Raw genomic sequence first — 18,966 nt, 5'->3', positions numbered from 1 at the left:
TGCCAGATCACGTAGGTTTCAACACTGAAAGTTTATGGCTTATTCAGTTCTTAAAAAAAAAAAAAAAAAAAAAAAATCAACGAACATTTGTTTAACTTCTTTACTTACCCAAATTATGTTGTAGATATGATGCCTTAGAAGATGATTTAAAATAACATTTAAATAAGTGCAGGAGAATTATTAGTCCTTTCTATAATTTTGCCACAAGGATGGACATGAAGAATATATACTGGTACGTCTAAACTCTGATTTTGGTATTTGTATGTTATTTGTATGATAGCTACGGAAAACTGTGTCTGTTCTAATTAGAGGAGGAAGAAATAGAGGTTTATTAAAAGATGTCATCACAACTGAAGTCTCACCTGTATAAAATAACCTGTGTGTTCATGGCAACTGAATTCAGGACTCTGCCTTCATGATGAAAAAGGTGTATGCTTACCCGCTCAATACACCAAGAACAAGATTTAGTACGAAAAATGACCCAAAGATGACGAGACTGACAAAATACACCCATGGCAATTCAAATCCCATAGCATCATTCATCTGCAAGAAATAAGATGATCTTATAGAGTAGATCACTGTAGTAACAGCAGTGAAGAGTCAGAGAAAAAGAGAATTTAATTATTCAGGTGAGATAGCATTCTATGCATTCAGTCAGTATTCAAGGAACAATACAAGAATGAAGGCACTGGCCACATTCACTTTGCATTTCTAATACATGCTCTAAAACAAAATACTGAGCGAACCTAGCATTCAGATCAAAAATATTACCAAACATAAAGGGATCACTGCAACAGTTCTGTTCTTTAACACCTAGAACATGAACTAAATTTCAAATTTTACTAATTAAAATGATGCTTACAAAGTATATTGAAATATTAGGATTTTTATTTCATATCTATCCTAGCTACATGAATGATCCTTTGAGAAAAGAAACAGTAATAGGTATCTCAATAGTACAAGCAATATTATTTTTTCTGTTACATGGAATTTCAATATTTTTTTCCTGAAATACTACAACTGGATGCAGTCAGACATTTTTAATTAATTCAAAAAGAAATACATGAGAATGAATTTCTGTAAAAACATGAACACAATTTTAGGAAAATGAAAAATTGAAATCAAATTTTAGAAACATATTGGAAACATGGAAATATTCCAGAAACACTTCTGAACAAAAAATATATCAAGATCAAGGTTAAATGAAGTTTTAAAAGTTGTTACGGTTTTGTCGTTTTTTTTTTTTTTAAGTAAGGTTGAAGTACCTGAGCTTCAAATACATTCTTTATAGACTCACACAAGCTTTTCTATAAAGACCTTTTCCACTGTCTATTCATAGCAAGCTCATTATAGCTATCAGAAGATGGACTTAAACATATCCACAAAAATCAAAAAAAAGCCTATTCAGAAAAACAAGTATTTTCAAACAGAGGGAAATTGTTTTTGTGGGTAGCATTCAGGTGCAAAAAGACATTTTGATAAGTTAAAATTCTGACTTGGAACTTCTTGGAAATGTCTTTTGTGGGAGAGGAATTATTCTGGCTTTTTTGTTTATACTGACAAGTTTGCATTAGATTCTTCTTAAGATGCTTTTTAGCCATGAAAATTCAGCAGACAAAAATTGCATGAGCATTCAAGACCGGATATGGTCTTGATATGGATATGGATATTATAGGATATCCATATGGATATTATAGAACAATTTTGGGGCAAACCTTTTTCCTCTTCTGTGAATGCTGTTGTATTTGTTGTATCTGAAACTTGTGATTAGGCTTTGAGCTCTATTGATAGTCAAGTTTGACTCCTGTCCTAAACATCTCTGTTGGAATAGACATATTAAACATGGGAACAAACGTTTTTCAAACTGTACTACTTATTTTATTTTTTCCTCTATCTTTTAAAAATGTATCATAATTTCAGTTTCTGCAAAGTGGTCCTCTGGATAGTTAGATATAAGCACATGCATTAAGTCTTTGCAGGTTAAGACCCATAGGCAGTTTTCTTCAATGGTGATCTGTAATAATGCCACTTTATACTAACTAAACAAACTTCCTAAGTAAAGAAGGAGTATTATTTTACACAACTTCTTCATGCATCCTTTAAAATAATCTCTCCGTGTATCATCTTTTAAAATGCTTTAGTAATTGAACTGAGGTACTGAAAATATCTTAAAATTACTTAGACTTGCTAGGAAAAAAAGGAAAACTGCAAAATATATCTTTTATTTGGATTTTTTTCCTTTTAATTTCAATAAAACTATATTTTGGAGAAATTAAAATGGAGACGGGTTATAGCCATTCAGAAAAGCTGGGATCATTACCTTCAATTTTAAAAGATCCCATGTTTCCATAGTCCAATTCTGCAACAGCATATTCATATGGAAAATAAAGTCTTTCATAATGCTGTCATTATACTGACCTACTTATATTTAGTCTCCTGTGCAATACTTTTAGCAATACTTAGCATGTCAGGTGTCTATGCTAAGGAGATCGGTTGTGGTGTTTTGGTTTTTATCATTCATGCCCATTCCTTCAGAGAAAGTCCCCTACGTTTGAGAAGTCTCAACAATGAAGAGGCTCAGGTATTAACTAAAATACCCTATTGGCCAGACTGAACTTCTGCTTTGTCCCAGTGTATGTTGCCCTTTGCATCTTCTTTCAATTGTAGGCATCTGGCCTTAAGGTTTAGGAATAAAATTTACTCAATGGTTTTTTAAAATGCATATTCATAATTATTTTATTACTTTAGAATTGAGTTTGGTTCATAGAAATTATTCATATGATACAGGCAAAGCGTTTTTCTAACAATAGCTGATAAGAGCGAATGTTTTGATTATATTCAAATACCTATGAATGCATTTTGCATCTAACTGAACTATACCATTAGCAAACAGTCGTCTGCAAGTCACCAGAGTTCAGAGTGAAGGCATAAATTCATCTGGTGTGGATGCCAACATTTTCCTGCTATCAATCTTTTTGAAAAACCTGGAAGAATAATACTTGCAATTTTAATTTGAGAAAAAAGAGCTCTGGGAATCACTGCAATCCAACCTGATACACTCTTCTTGCTCACAAAGAGAACATATTCAAGAAGCCAAGCATTGTGTTAACTTAGTAACCCAGGAGCAAAATTGAAATTTCCATGCTCTATTAGCATAGGCAACTGTGATTTGCATTTCCTTCATTCACTTTATAGTACATAACATATGAAAAAAATTCCTTCTCATTTATGCAGTTTGATTTTAAGAACATTGTTTTAGGCTAATCCATCTAGGACTAATGCCCTGTGATGTAAAAATTGGAAACTGCAGCTAACCAGTGCTAGAAAAAATGCTTTGATTTGGGCAGATGCTGAACTAATTCAAAAGCATACCTACCTCAGGAACCCTTAATCTAGTAGAACACCTTGGCACTAATCTAAGATTGAATTCCTAAAAGCAACAGCCTGAAACTGCATCTACTCAAGAATGTTACCATTTAATTCTGGAGACAATGAAACTCTATTCAAGTAATGCATTGTAATTTCTATTCAGGAAGTAATATTTCTGATTGCATTAATACCAGAGATGAAGTATAAAAAGAAGTCCATTCCTTTTGGAAAACTTTGCTGCTCCTTTCATGCATGTCAAGTGGCATTTTCCATAACTTTCAATTAAAGAAAGATTAAAGGAGTCAGTTTGCCTTCTGATTAAAAATTGAGGCAGACCTTGTTAATATATGAGCACAGGAAAATCTCTTTCCTCAGAAACAAGGTATTTTCAATTGAAAGGATTAATGCTGACTTCTCACCCAAAGTGCAGAAGAATGAGTTATGAAGACACAAATTCCAGATGCATTGGAAGTTGCAGCTAAGAAACATAAACAATAAAAGCCCCTGAACTATGCTAAAGTAACACCACGAAATCTAGGCGATATCATGTCTCAAATCCTCAGCAAAAAGTCTTGTAAGACTCCCACCCTCTGTGGCTCAGGGATGTACTATACCAAAGGATGTGTCATATTTATTTAATGGCTCTCAATGGACTTGTCCCATCTCTTTTCTAGTCCATTAAGCTTCTAGCATTCATAACACCTATTGCAAAAACAGCCTCGAGTACCATCCTTCTTGCCATTCTTTGTGCCTTTTTCCAGAGCTAGTCTTACTGTTTGGATTTCAGTTCTAATTAGTTTGCCCATCACATCAACCGGAGGATGGATGATATGAAGGACAAAGTATTTTTCATATCACTTAATTCTGTTTCACCATAACAATAGATGTGTACTACTCAGTTAAGTGTTTAAAAAGGCTTATTCTCCAGAGATGCCACTTTTGGCTGTGGTCTGGCATTTTCACTCCTTTCATACAGATGTTAAATTAGATTAGTATGTTTAAACATCTTTGAAAAGAATTTTGAACTGAACTCTGAAGCTCTTCCTATCCCTTTCATGAGTGACACAGTAACTAACAGTTCAGAAGTCCTTTTAAAAGGGCCCATTTGTTGATGCTACCAGATCTGGAGACAAGTTACTCTATGCAAGTTAAATTGGTGAAGATTAATTAATTTTCATTGAATATTTGGCTCTTTATATTTACATGTATATGTGTGTGAGTATATGTCTTCAAAGTCTTAAAGAATTTTCTTGAGCTGATAGAACAAACTTGCTACAGTCTGAAACTGGCTCATCTGGCGTTTGGAGTGAATTATCTTGTTAGCTATGATGTAGCTGGAGTCAACTATCATTACAATGCAGTGTAGATTATGAGAGACCAAGACTCTGAAGTGAAACAGGGAGAAAGCCAAATTTACAGCAGACATAACCTTTAGTATTACACAGCAGGACATGGCACGCTCCAATCTAAAAACATCAATTAGAAATCATTAAAACCTCTCATTTATCCCTATCTGTGGTAATTGCAAGTAAAATCCCCACATGCAGTTGCATACAGATCAAGGTCTTATTTATCTATATACCTGGTACTGTTTTACTGAAAATTGTTGCAAGCTCTTTGTATGTAGGGCTTAGATTAATTAAAAGCCCTAACTGGGGACAATGATAAAGCAATGCAGTAACACCTCTAATTCTGCATTTGTACTATTGCAGATATAATGTGCTGATGCACGAACCTATTTTGAATTATTTTCCACAATGTTTCAAGCTCGCTTAATTTTTAAGTTTCTTAGTTTCCTTAGGTTTCAGTTTTAACTTCCTCTTTTTATAACATTCCAATAGACACATAACTGGTGGGTTTATTTATTGTTACATATAATCTACCAAATCATCTTAAAAATTATTAAGACTGACAAACTCAGTCTATTGACAGATGTAAAAATCCTTCTAAAATCAGTATTTTGTGAAATGGGACTAATCCTGCATTCTTCGAAGCATACAATGTAGGTTCACAAAACCTCAGATCACAGGCTATTTATTCTACTCATTTTAGAGCATACCAGACAGCTTGTCAAAGCCTTCTAGCTTCAAAGGTTGTGTCCTGGGATATTCTTGGCTGAAGTGGAGTTAACTTAAAGCTGACTTAAAACAGGCTGTGCTTGAAGCATAGCAGCCTCCAGGTTGGTTTGTAAAAGCATGTAATTTTATATTCAATCTTATCTGGGTTCTGGAGTTAAAGCAAAGATTTCCCTGACATTCTCCTGGTTGGCCAGACTCAACTTTGTTGTACTGCTGACACAGAAATGAGCAGAGAGATACACTGGTGGGATGTGAACTCAGAGACCACTGCTTTGTTAAGCATTTCAGCACAGCAACAACTAGAAAATCAGAATTCCACAGGTTGGGCATTAAGGTAGGCCTAAAGAGAAACATATCCCTTGGAGAAGTGAAAAACTGTTACAGTACCTAGACAGCCTCATAATTAATTACCTCTAAATTTGGCCCCCATCTTCTCTATGTAAACCGTGCTATAAAGTTGCATATAGGACACATGTAAGTGATTCTCTCAACTTAAACCTCAACTTGTAAGACACTGCTTCAGTTTTATTAATTTGCTTTGATCTATCTGAACAGACCTCAATTTCTACCTTCTCTATCCATTGTTAGTTAATGAAGTATATAATTTAGGTACTCACATAAAGCATTTATTCTTCAAAAGCTGATTGCTTTTTTTTTTCCTAATATTGATTAGCAATAAGTTTAGATGCAAGTCTTTTTTTTCTTCATTCAGATACTTTATTTTGCATCTAATTCTGTTTTAGCTAATTACTGTTAGCAGCATTTCATTAATCAGCTTACTGTCTTTAACTGGGGGGCGGGAGATCAAATAATTGTTCCAAGGAAAGCCTAGATGTCAAATGTAACTGTTAAGAAATTATTTTCTCTTTTTCAGGTAGCTATTCCAGGTTGAATCTACAGAGCAAGTGGACACTGCCATAACAAAATGAAGAGTACTGCCTCTACAAAATAAGAACCCAGAGAAAGTTTTCTGTTGGATTGTGGGAGGACTCTACCACGCTTAACAGAATCTATATTCCAGGTATAACAAAATGGAAGTGTTTGATTCCTTCATTGGTTGCAGCATGTTAATTTAGGATTAACAATTTGTTAGTGCTTCTACGTATTTATCTATATTGCCCAAAGTTATTTCACATAAGAAATTTATAAAACCTATGTACTATTTTAGTTTGTTAAATCTAAGGGCTCAAAAAACTATTGAAATTAATTAACTAATGTGATGAACAGTGAGTTTATTTTAAAATATTTAGCTACAATGTATTAAAAGGAACACAGTAATATGTACGGTAATATGTACTAAATACCTTTTTTCTTTTCGTATCTGCTATGCCACCTATACCCGTACCATACAACATTATATAATAATTGGATGTATTTAATATTTCCCATATGCTGGGTACAAAAAAACGCAAGCATAATAGCATGTACTATTCGAATTGATGATGTTAAATTGTCACCTTAGTTTATGTAGAAACAATGAACAAAACCCCAATACTCAACGTAGATCTGGATTTATCTACTAAACTGTTACCTTGGGACCATCTGGGAACTAGGATGGTTTTTAAAGGATTGTTTGCTTCTTGTGGCAAAGTTTTTGGAAGAAACTCTAGCTATTCAGCTAGTAGAGTTCTTAGCACTACCTAAAGTCTAGCCTACTTCTAATCCAATCCCTATCCATTTTATTTAAACTTTCTGGGGAGAAATAGTATGTTCTTTTGAGTATTTGCAATGATCTATGACAAGAAATTAGTTCCATGCTTTGGCTGCAGTACAGGTCAGCAGTCAGTTATGACTGAAATACTAGATATCTTGTCAAAATAAATCAAGTTCACTTCATGGGAAAGATATTTCCCTGTGAGGTAGTTTAAAATCCTTCTCAGGTGAGGTCTTCGTGTTAAGATGCTCATTTGAAAAAAATTATATGATCATCCCTTTCGATGCTAATTCAAACTTTTAATATGTATATTCCTTGGCTTGGTAGCTCTGTTTCCATGTCTGAATTTGATCATTCCCTTTTCTCTCTTTCTGAGGTTTCTCATTTATTGGCAATATAAGTCTTGTCTCTTTGCAATCTAAAATTGGTTGATTCAGAGCTTTTTTATATCTAGAGAACATAAAAAGTAATTAGTCCAAACCATTACCTAAAAGGGGGGGCGTTAAGCTAGATTTTAACATTAAATTGGATTCAAGTAATTAACATGCAAATTTAAAAAATCCTGCCTGCAATCCCCGGCTCTTAAGTGTGATTTAAGCAGTATATTAATACTGCCATCCAAAATTTCTATCACTCTTTCTCCAGCTGGATATCATGTGTTAAATTTCGGGCTATGTAGTCATCAAAGGCTGGGAGCACTGTGCATCTAGCACATCAATGCCTTTGGGGATGAGCTGACTTGTTTCACTGAAGAGTCTCCCTTATGTGACCTGTGAGTGGTGTTGAGTGGTGCTAAGAGAATAGCATTAAGCTATCGTTAGTACATAACAGATGTAGGCAGAAATAAACATTTTCTAAGATTTTTTGAGCTTATTTCCTGACAATTTTTAACACTGCTGAATATTTGCAACTGATTTACAAAGGGAAAAAAAAGCTGTCAAGCATTCTCTGACTTCTCTCAGACTGTAAGCCAAAATTCATTGCTGACAAGTTATTATTTGGATGCAATAATATGCCTTCCATTTCTGCAGCTGTAATGGGACAAATATGACTTAAATCATCCAAAGTAGTAGTTTCCCACTGGTTTATTAAATCATTCAATTCAAAGTTCTAGAGTACTATTGGTTATTTGACTGTTGGTCACATTTTTTGAAAGATAAATTTTAGAGATTCCTGCTCAGCACTCTGATGACAGTTTTTATAATACTTCAAACAGATTTGCAACTTTTTGTTTATGGACTAATAATACATTTTGTGCCTGAGCCAAGGGGTTTTCTTCTGAGATATATTTGCTTGTATTGCGGAAAAATCTTTGGCTGCACATCAGCTGGTTTCAAGTACATTATATCCCCCTATAATACTTCTGAGTAGGCTGTCCTTTAAGATTCTTGAACTAGGAGCATTCTAAAAAGTGACATGATTAGAAGATTGTCTGAGTTCCTGATCATCTGATTGACATTCTAAAAAATTCAAGAGACTGCTTTGTTTTATTATTGTAATTATTTCCTTTTCTACACATAGGTTTATGTGAGAATTATAATTATTTTTTCAAATTCTCATCCAGTTAGAAAACAAACATATAGTGATTTTCTACCTTTTAGTTTATGCACAATAAAGAAAGTAATCTTGTAGTATTGGAAAGCTAGTAAGGAAGCCATAGCTTTTTTACTTGGTTATGGAAATACATTTAAAGAAATATTGATACAGTCTTTTCTATCTAGATATGTTACTTCCAGTAACATTAATGCAATGGCTGAGTAGACACTTGCATACTAGACATACACAAAAGCACAGTGCAGCCTAAACAGACGGTGTTAGAGAGATGACTGATTTTCTTCAAATGTTCTAAGATGCTTCAAGGAGTATAGTGGAGTATATAAAGCTTAATTCCTAAAGCAAGAAACAGATTTCTAAGTCCATACTTCTTTTTGTTATAAAAGCAGCAGAATTATGAATGAAGTATTTCTTTGATGATAACGTTACTATCAAACAGTAGTTTGATAGGACACAGTTTTAAGAAGCAGACATATTAGTACAGGGTATATTAAAAAAACCCAACACATCTTTCCTTAAACCTTATGCAAGTTTTAGATATGTTTGAGATTGCTTAGACATTTCAAGTAATGAATTGTGTATTTTAAACAATAATCCTTGAGAGAATATCTTGTTAACATACCAGTAGGTGTATTAATAGGCAAAACCATGTAAGACATCAATGTACTATCATTCAGCAATTTCAGTTTGAGTGCTTCAATCTCAAAAATCTCCAGATCAATCTGAATAGTGCTAGCTAGGTGTCAGAGAACTGAGGAGCTGTTAATATTTGAACTAGTAATGCAATGTATGTCCATAAAATTGACTTATTAAAATTCAGTAGCCACTAATACAGTTGCCCCATCATTGAATCAACTTTGCTGGCAACCCCTTACATAAAGTAGTTTGTTTCACAGACGCCCTGCCCATCTCTCATTCAAGTTACAGTAGTGTCAGTGTAGATTATTCAAGCGTAGTAACTCAAGATAACTTCACTATGGCGAAAACAAGAAGAATTAAATGTGATAATTTTGGTACTCATGGGAAAATTGGGGGTTTTACTGGCAAGTACTGCTCCTTATTATGTGTCTTCCTACATATCAAGTGAAATAGCTAAAAATAAAAAGCAATTTACAAAATACGTGTTTGCCATTAATAGACTATAAATCTTGATGTTTGAAAGACATGGGAAAAAATCTAGAGCCAGATATGCAAATGCAGACTCAGATTTTGCAATTCTTGAGTGCTTGCTAGCATAAATTGAAAATGAGGCAAAGAATACTATGCTCTCAGCTTTAGAATGTGAGCCAGAGCATTAAAAACATGGGCACACAGAAGGTGCCACTTTGCCAATAACAAGGACTGCACTGGGATCCAAAACTAATAGCATAACCCTTCAGTTAGGGCTGGAGAACAAACAGAAAGGACTGTGACTGGGAATAAACACAGTCCTGATATAAATGGAGATGATGTTCAGATGTGCAGCCACAAACACATTGTACAATTTGGGAACACACACGCTGCACTGGCTGGTGAAAACAAGGACACTACCCCTTAACCTTTATAGCCAAGTCTAGCATTTGCACTAAGGAGTCATATTTTTTGTGGATGAAACATGTAATACATGCTATCCCGTTACATACAAGTTAGAGAGAGAAAAGTAGCCAAATGAAGACACTCTAAAAAGTAATAGGACATATGGGATTCAGATGCAAACTGGTGAGCAGCAGGATGTCCACATGAGTCACCAGGACCTGAAGGGTGCCTAGCAGTAGCAGGATCAAGCCCTCGATCTATAATAGATATGCATAAGAAAAACCATTATTGATGCTTGGAGAATTTTTAAGCCAAGCCTACTGCTGTTAACCAGGTGATAACAAGCTGTGCTAGTGAATGTTGTTGGAAGCTGTCATTTTCAGCTGTCATTCTTGCTAACAGAATGCCACATAACATGATGCAAAATATTGCACATATTTCACCCACTCAGATTACACCTGCTAGCAAGATAAGCCTACGTAGTTAATTTTACTGTTCACACAATGACCAAATGGAAATCGGAATTTTTTGCAGTTTCTGATATTTGTAGGTTTGGTTTTATTTGTTTATGTTTTGTATAAAACTCATTCAGTCTGTGTATCATCAACAGATTTCTAAGTAAACAGCAACCCACAAAACCCATGCACCTCTAGCTAAAATTGTTTCCTTAGATTCTTTGGAAATTTTTATTACAATCTGGTATACCTCTAATGTTTTCACAATTTGCAATTAGAACAAAATCTCTTTCAATCTTTAGCTAGCAATAGCTAAATCTACCTCAGCTTAATCCAGGGATTAAATTAAAACATATAAATTGTCATTCCTCTTCTCCTTGGCAAGTAATTTCAACTTGACAATGAGCAATTTATTGGTCTACCGATAGAAAGAATCCAGATCTTTAATTTAATTAGATAAACAGTTAAGACAGATTCCAAAGCCACTTGAATATCTGACTTTGATTATATTTCACTGGGTCAATAAATATTTGCTTCTCTGTCTAATAATCCCAGTATCATTTGTAATAAAATGAAAATTGATGTCTGTGTACCCGTAAATGTCTTCTACACCAGGAATTCATTATAAAGAAATAAATAAAATAACTCATGTGTGCAGTTTTGAATTCTTTGAATTTTTAATTGTCTTATGCCTTGCATTTTGTCTGATCATGACAATATTCAGCATCCTATTTTAATGGTTTTATTTTTTGTGCTGTCAATGGAGACTCTACAAAGATTTCTTAAGATGCATCAGATCAATTAGCTCATTAATTCTTAGGGTAAAAAATGTTTAATACTGAGCCACTCAGCTTAAATTGTTTCTCTATCTTTTGTAACAATTTTATTCTAAATACAGTAACTCCCAGAAGTTCTTACATTAATTTTCTTTGAAAAAATTGGTGACAGTTAGAGGAATGATTAGGTACTGAAATATGGGCATAGTTTTGCCTTGAAAGATGTTAAATGCGTATTTTTTCCTAGAGAATCGTGGCAAACCTTCCCTTTTCTTTCAGGAGGGAAAAAAACTGTCATCATCACAAACACAAATCATATAAAGCACATAATAATTCTACGTTCACACAGTCTCGTTAAGAAAATTAGGAAGAGTTGAAGAGCAAAACCCAAAGAGTTGATAAACCTACACAATGAGAAACAATACATTAGCCTATATGTAGCTATGCATTATTGTTAGACTCTTTAGTATTGAAGGTTTGCATGTTTATAGCCAATTTTGTATCTCTGGTAACAGACAGTGGAAGCAGAGATTCATATTTTGTCAAATTTTTTTGTGTCTTTCAATCCTAAAAGAATGCCACTTTACCATCTTAATTATCTTTAACAGTGACATGATCTTAAAAACATCTCCATATTCTATATTCTAGTATCACAGATTTTGCCCGAGACTACACTCTGGCATTATATTTTCTAGCAACAACATATTTCCCCTTGATTTGCAACAAATGACCACATAAAATTAAGTGTTCATTCACTGGGTAATACTACATCCTTAACTGCCTCCAATACTTCACAACAGATGTGCTATCAGTAAATAGCCCCACTTGGCCAGACAAACTTAAAGAAAATAAAAGTGTGAGCTACTGTGAGCAACATAACCTTGAATATAATTCCATTAAGATACATCTGGAGATAGCTCATCCATTTTTAACAGCTTGCTAATAGTTATCCTTACTAGTAATCAGTTTTCTTTCATGAATATTTTCCAACATTTGAACTGTTAGAATTATATTTGTTATAAGGCCCTAATTTCTGCAAAGACTTACTGCTGAGTACCAAGTAGTACAGAATATTCTCATTGATTTCCAGCACCTATGGTAGGTAGGTTCTGTCCCAGACTTCTTGAATGACCTTGGACAACTCACTCACATCAGATATTTAGGTACTTAAAATAAGTCTTTACTACACAAAAGATCATAATGTCCTTAGATTGGAATGGGGTTAGGCAGAGAAACGTCTACTTGTATATTTAGGTGACCCTATTCCTTTAAAAATGTGCATGTTCTTTTTCTTCCATGCTCATTTGTAAAATCAGGACTAAATATATCTTCAGTTTCCCAGTCTGTGTCCAGCTGTCTATGGTGTAAGATTGTGGAAGTTCCATACCTGATGCTAGAGTAGCATTTAAAGGTGGGGACTTACAGAGTTAGGTTTTTGAATATGTTTTGCTGCTTCTACGGAGACAATGTCAGGCTTACAGCTCTTGTGATTTGTTGTTTCTGAATGGCTAACAAATGCTTTGCAGTCCCCATGGCAAGCAATGACAGTTGAGAGCTTGCTTTGTTCTAACTTATGTTACTGCTGTGAAATATTTTGCAGAAATACTGCAAAAGGAGAGCTCTTAAGCTTAATCAGAAGACATACTTAAAAACTGTAGGCTTGCATGAAAAAAATCTAGTCCAAAGGACATAAATGTAATATTATATTTATCCAAATGGAATAAGAAAAAAAAAAAACCTCAAATAAACAATGAATAAATTTGTTTCTAAAATGTCTTTTTAGCCTGAGGAGTCCAGTAAGATGCTGTGACTGGAAAAAGTATGCAGTTGAGCTCGTCTGCTGCAAAATTCACCAAGATTTCCTGCTGACAGTATTGTATTTTATTTCTCACTTGAACATTGAAGCTTGTTTAGAAGTAAACAAAGCTCAGTGATTTATGAACTTACCCAGTATAACACATCAGTCCATCCTTCCATGGTTATGCACTGGAACACAGTCAACATTGCAAATGCAAAATTATCGAAGTTGGTTATGCCTCCGTTTGGTCCAACCCATCCACCCTTACATTCAGTGCCATTCATGACACACTGACGTCCATTCCCTGAGAATGCACAAGGTGCTGGATCTTCTTCAACTAGTATATCTGAAAATTGACAAAAAAATCAGAACTTTCAAGTTCTCAAATTTTTGTGAGTTAACTCTTCACATGAAGAAATACCAACCCTGCTGGAAGGAAATCCAGGTATCAACCTGAGAAATGCTGAGAAGTGCAACCCATGGGAGCTTCGGAGCTTTTAGTCTCTCTCACATCTGGGCCTTACAACTTTAAAATAGTTTAATCAAAACTGAATGTATAAAAGACCTCGAGTAATTAAGCAGTGGAAAGAAGCATGTAATAATACAACATAACTTTTAAGAACCTCCTTGTGCTTTTTTTTTTTTTTTTCCTCTTCATTGCCATTTCTTCACTTCATACTAATATACGGACCACCGAGGAAAACAGGTCTGGACTAATTCCTATATATAGTCTACTTCATTACTTAGCTGATAGACATGTACTCTTCACCATCAGATAAAGTCTCTCCCTCATGATGTTTCACTCCTTCAAAATTCTCCCATAAACACTTTCATTTCATCACTTCACCTGGTTGAACACCGTTTTCTTTCCTTACTCATTTCAGAACTGTACTTCTTACTACACTGCCACAATCTTAAAGGAGAGACACTGCCAGATTGTGAACTCAGGAAAGTATATCTTCCCTGGAACAGGACTAGCTAGTTTTTCAGTAATCAGAGATTAGAAAAAACTACTGAGTTCTCCCTTGTAGATAGTCACCCTTACTATTTTCACTACTGACATTTCAGTTACACATTTCAGAAATGAAAATTTATTCAGAGCATGTTCTACTCTCTAACTGGTTTGCATTTTTTTTGTTGTTTTTTTAAATTTAATGCACTCTTCCTAAAATTATGCACCACAGTGAAAACAGTTACAACAGTTTTAGTGCTTTGGCCCCTGTTCTATTTCAAACTGAAATCCCACAGACTTGAAAGAAAAGAGAATTAATCCCTTATTTTAGTCAACAGTTTCATGACTTACCTGAATCAATAAGAAAACAAGATTTGTGCATTTTTCCAATAAAAAGTTCCAATCCTATAATAGCATAGATTATGATTACAAACAATACCAAAAGGGCAATATGGAGGAGGGGAACCATGGCTTTTATAATGGAGTTCAGGACAACTTGTAAACCTAAAAGAGAAAAGGAGGATACAAGATATGAACCAGACTTCTATGTCTTGCCTTACCAAATTTTCTATAATTACACATTATTAGAAATTAATGACACAGGCATACAGAGTGAATCAGTTTTTTAAAAATTTCTACTGCCCAGAATCACAAAATGTTCCTGTAACATAAAATACTTCATAAGTATCTAAAACCTTGTGTCAAAGTCTAATTACTTCCTCTGTTAATAAAGGTTATGTCATAGAAGACAATGCTTGAAATGTGTCACAAGAATTTATGGTTTTTTAGAAAGAAAGGGCATGTAGTCAGAGTGTGGCTGTAGGTCATTTTATATGACCTTTAAAAAGTTCTGTGCTACAACCACAACTTTGTGGCAAGTCCTGGGAAAATGTACACTCAGCCAATTGCAGAACTCTATTTTTGGTCTGGAGAGATAAATAAAGTATAGTTACCTGGGAAAACACATTTTTACTCTGAACAAACTTACTTTTTCATCATTTATCCCTCACATCACTTTTTGAACTACTCCATGTTTCTTTTCTCCTTAATTAAATATTTAGCCAAATTTTTGTTTTACCAAAAGAAGTAAATCCCAGATTAATGAAGCTGCCACAGTACCAATGAGAACAAAATACGCCTCATTTTTATTTTAATAGACTTCCTTTCTGACATCTCATAAGACTGCTTCTTTCTTCACTGAAGTTCTTTTGCTAAATATATACCATCATAATCATTTCCGTGTAACAGACTATGATATAATAAACACAGCAGTAGGATTCTTCTTTTGAATGTCTGGAAAGAGCTGAATTGTCAGCCATGAACCTCTCACTCAGCCCAAATAGCTTCAGTAATTAATAACATATTAAAAGAAAACATGAAAGATTATCAGATAATTCAATTGCTCTCTTTAAATAATATTGTTCTACTTTTTAAGTTTCCTAATTTATCTGTTAGCTCTACTGAGATAAACAGAAGGCATTCATGTGCATTGGAGGGGGCAGGAAATATGAAATGTGTAATGTGCTTTGGCATACACTTACCAACATATAAACTATTTTAGGACCACCTACACTTTCAGATCTGCAGGGTTTTGGAATAAAAAGATCTGAATTTTATTTTCTGGTGTATTTGCATTTTAACATGTAATTTACTTTTTATATAAAGCTTCTAAAAAGGAAGTGTATTCCCCTGTCTGCTTATTGAACTGTGTAAAAAGATCACACACTGAATGAATTCACAATCCTTTGTTCAACTTGAAATAGGGTATCATTCATCTTGAAGCTCACTTTACATACATAACCAGATAACAAAAAAACCCAACTTTATATTATCTCATTTCCGTTAGTGTCTGGAACAAGAAAGTTAAATAATCAGACCAGTTACAGTATTCATTCCAATGGAATTAAATAGAAACGAGCTTACTGGGCACTCCTGATACAAGCCGGAGAGGTCGCAATACACGAAAGGCTCTTAGGGCTTTGACATCAAAGCCACCAGGTTTGCCACCTGAGTGGCTCCCACCTTCTGTTTCTTTGGTTAGTTGTTCCAATATTACACTAAATAATCTAGAAAATGAGATGAAGGGTAAGGTCATCACCATCCATTTACCATGCAGTCAAAGGTATTAGGAAATTACTTGAACTGTGGATAATTCTGAAAAGCTGTTCAGCTGTCAAAATGAGAGGTATATTTACACATCAAATCGTGACAGGAGAAGTTAAGAAGTGCAAGAGTTTCTAATACCCCCAGAGAGCTATGATCACACAGTATGCAATAAATTAGCATTCTGCTTGTATACACAACCTGCTATTTTTAAATAAATGAAGCTACTTTGCCACTTCTTTGTTCAAACATTTTAGCTGTAAGGTTTGGAGAATTAGTCTTCTCTTTAGAACATAAAATAGATAATCACTAGAAACCATCTGTTTTAATTTTGGTGGAATATACGAACTCCAAGCAACACTGCAGTTCAATATTCTAAATACAATCAGCAAAAACTGAATATATTAAAAAATAGAGTACAAGATTTAATAACACCAAAAAGATTTGTTTCTTACACATAATATCTCTGAAGATAAAAATATTTCCAGATGACTTATTTATTATATTGTATTTCTTCACTGCAGAAATGAGCTAGTCATTCATTAGAACAATTTGGAACAAGAGAGTTTTATTTTTCTTTCCTACTTCTAATAGCAATTCAAAGTGATACAAGTGGTTGAAGTGCAAAGTAATCTTATGTTTATTTTAGTTTGGACCTGCATTTCAGATGCATGGTTTTCTCAACTGTCGCTAGGCCATGCAAACCACATTATCCTTTGCACCGTCTGTAGTTCATTAGTTGCAAAACTGAACTTCTCCTGAAAGGATTATCCAGTCAACAGAGTTTTGTAATCCTGAAAAGTGTTTCACACTTGTAAAGCACTCCTGAAATGTGGAGGTTTTTTGTTTTGTCAAGAAAAGTTTTCACAACTCTGGTTCACAATTCTGTCATGCTGGATAGTTGCTAGAAATCATGTAATATTTGGGCAACCTATTAAACTAGAATATTGAAGACTTTCTCTTCCCAAATAAACAACCTGTATCAGTCAATATCCATCCCTATTCTGCTTCATTCTCCTCCAGAGTGAAACCCAGCCATGAAGACTACAGATCTTAGAATGAACACCAGCAACCTACATACTGCTAGGTATTTCTATACCATAGAAATCCAGACATTTAATATTTCAGGTCCTGATTCAGCCCTGTAATTTAACAGAAGCATAATTCTAAGAAAATGAGCCACCTGAATGATTTCGGAGTGACTATTCATGCTCTAAAGGCAGGCATGACTAAACAGACTTCTGAATCAAGTCCCAAATTAAGAGAAGCTGCTTTCAGCCTGTCAGTTCATACATCATTCAGAAAATTAAAAAGCTACAGGCATAGGAAGGTGCTATGAAAGCTTTCTCTATCAGGACCTTATTCTTTCACGGAAATCAATGGAAATTATGTGGCATAGCATGCAGGCAAGTAGTTGACCGCTTAGAAAGTAATTCATACTCTAACTGGTTTCAGAGAGAAGTGACAAACACAGGAGAAAACATCACATTCACAGCTATGTCTACAGCTCTGTCATTTTATGTCTATCCTATAAAGTCATTAAGGCATAAAACCATTGATCTCCTTTATTAAAATTGATATTTATTTTCCTGTACATTTTACCAAAGTTTAAATGCCAAATTTGATGTTGTGGAAAAAAGTCTCTATACATGCTTCCCTTTTGCTAATAGAGATTTCTTTTGGTATAATTAAGATTCGTGCATTTGGACTGCTAGTTTCTGCTGAGAAAGCACATGAAGCAAATTTCATCTAATACATTCAATATAGGACATCATGGCAGCTCTTTCAAAGCTATTAAAACACCTAATGAAATTTCACAATGAAACTAGTCAAATAGAATCAGATCCAGAAGTGATTCCATATCCACTTTGGGCTATATATGAAAATCAATTTTTCACTGGGCTTTTAAGCATTTATTAAATAAATGGACTCATGCTTGCTTACTTGCTTATGTGGGTTGTGTTCTTAAAAGAAGAAACAAAAATATTGCTGACAGAGTACAAGAACAAAAATACTGCTCACAGTTTTGTCAGTGCCTGACACGTTACAAAAGGTCCACCTTGTCATCCACGTGGACTGATGACAACCTACACAATAGTTTATATTCCAAAACTTTTGGGTTTGAGCTAAGATTTAAATCTTAGTGTGATATTTTAGGTATTTTATAAGATATAGTCCTTTTTTCTCCGTATTTTCCATGGATTCAGTGTGAGCATTTGACCTAACTAGATTCAGCCTCCAATAGTGAGTGTTTTATGAGTTAATGGAAAATTTTTTAGTTATGTATTTAGGACACAGCCAAAGATAGAGGTCATGTTAATTAGACTGCTCCAGGGTTACTGTAACTCCATGGTCACTTGACAAAAGGGAAGAGGTCTATTCAAGTGACTGCCTGGCAAGAGAATAGAGCTCTTATGTGTGATAGTCTCCACACCTGCCCACCAAGCTTCCCCTTCAGGCACAGAGGCCAATCTGTTGAGAATGACCTGACCTGCTGAAGGATCTATTTATATACAAATTTTAGCCCTGGACCAAAACTGTTTGAATGCCAAGCAACTGGCCCAAATACTGTCTTCTCAGTAACATTCACTATCGCAGAATCAAATAGTTATAAATCAGGCGTTCATACGTTCATAATACTTGCCTAAATTTTATAATGCTTTACCACAAATTCCTTTACTTTGCATCTTTTTCTTTTCCCTTAATGTAATT

General features: G+C 34.4%; 1 protein-coding gene across 21 annotated transcripts in view; it reads right to left on the bottom strand.

Moving 5' to 3' along the window:
• CACNA1D (calcium voltage-gated channel subunit alpha1 D) overlaps positions 1 to 18,966 on the bottom strand; it is a 240,574-nt gene that overhangs the window by 110,076 nt on the left and 111,532 nt on the right. For 11 of the 21 annotated variants that reach the window (XM_052776103.1, XM_052776094.1, XM_052776091.1 and 8 more), the window contains exons 5-8: positions 16,075 to 16,217; positions 14,503 to 14,655; positions 13,349 to 13,545; positions 440 to 543 (exon numbers count right to left, since the gene is read on the bottom strand). In XM_052776103.1, the coding sequence (XP_052632063.1) occupies positions 440 to 543; positions 13,349 to 13,545; positions 14,503 to 14,655; positions 16,075 to 16,217 (597 nt within the window). Of the gene's footprint in view, positions 1 to 439; positions 544 to 13,348; positions 13,546 to 14,502; positions 14,656 to 16,074; positions 16,218 to 18,966 lie in introns of those variants that run through there. The other 10 variants (XM_052776107.1, XM_052776092.1, XM_052776106.1 and 7 more) reach the window with 2 other exon arrangements.

This window comes from Harpia harpyja, chromosome Z, assembly GCF_026419915.1.
Source record: "Harpia harpyja isolate bHarHar1 chromosome Z, bHarHar1 primary haplotype, whole genome shotgun sequence".
In the NCBI taxonomy this organism is placed as follows: Eukaryota; Metazoa; Chordata; class Aves; order Accipitriformes; family Accipitridae; genus Harpia; species Harpia harpyja.
The sequence above is the reverse complement of the archived record's forward strand: the minus strand, read 5'-3'. Positions and strand labels throughout refer to the sequence as shown.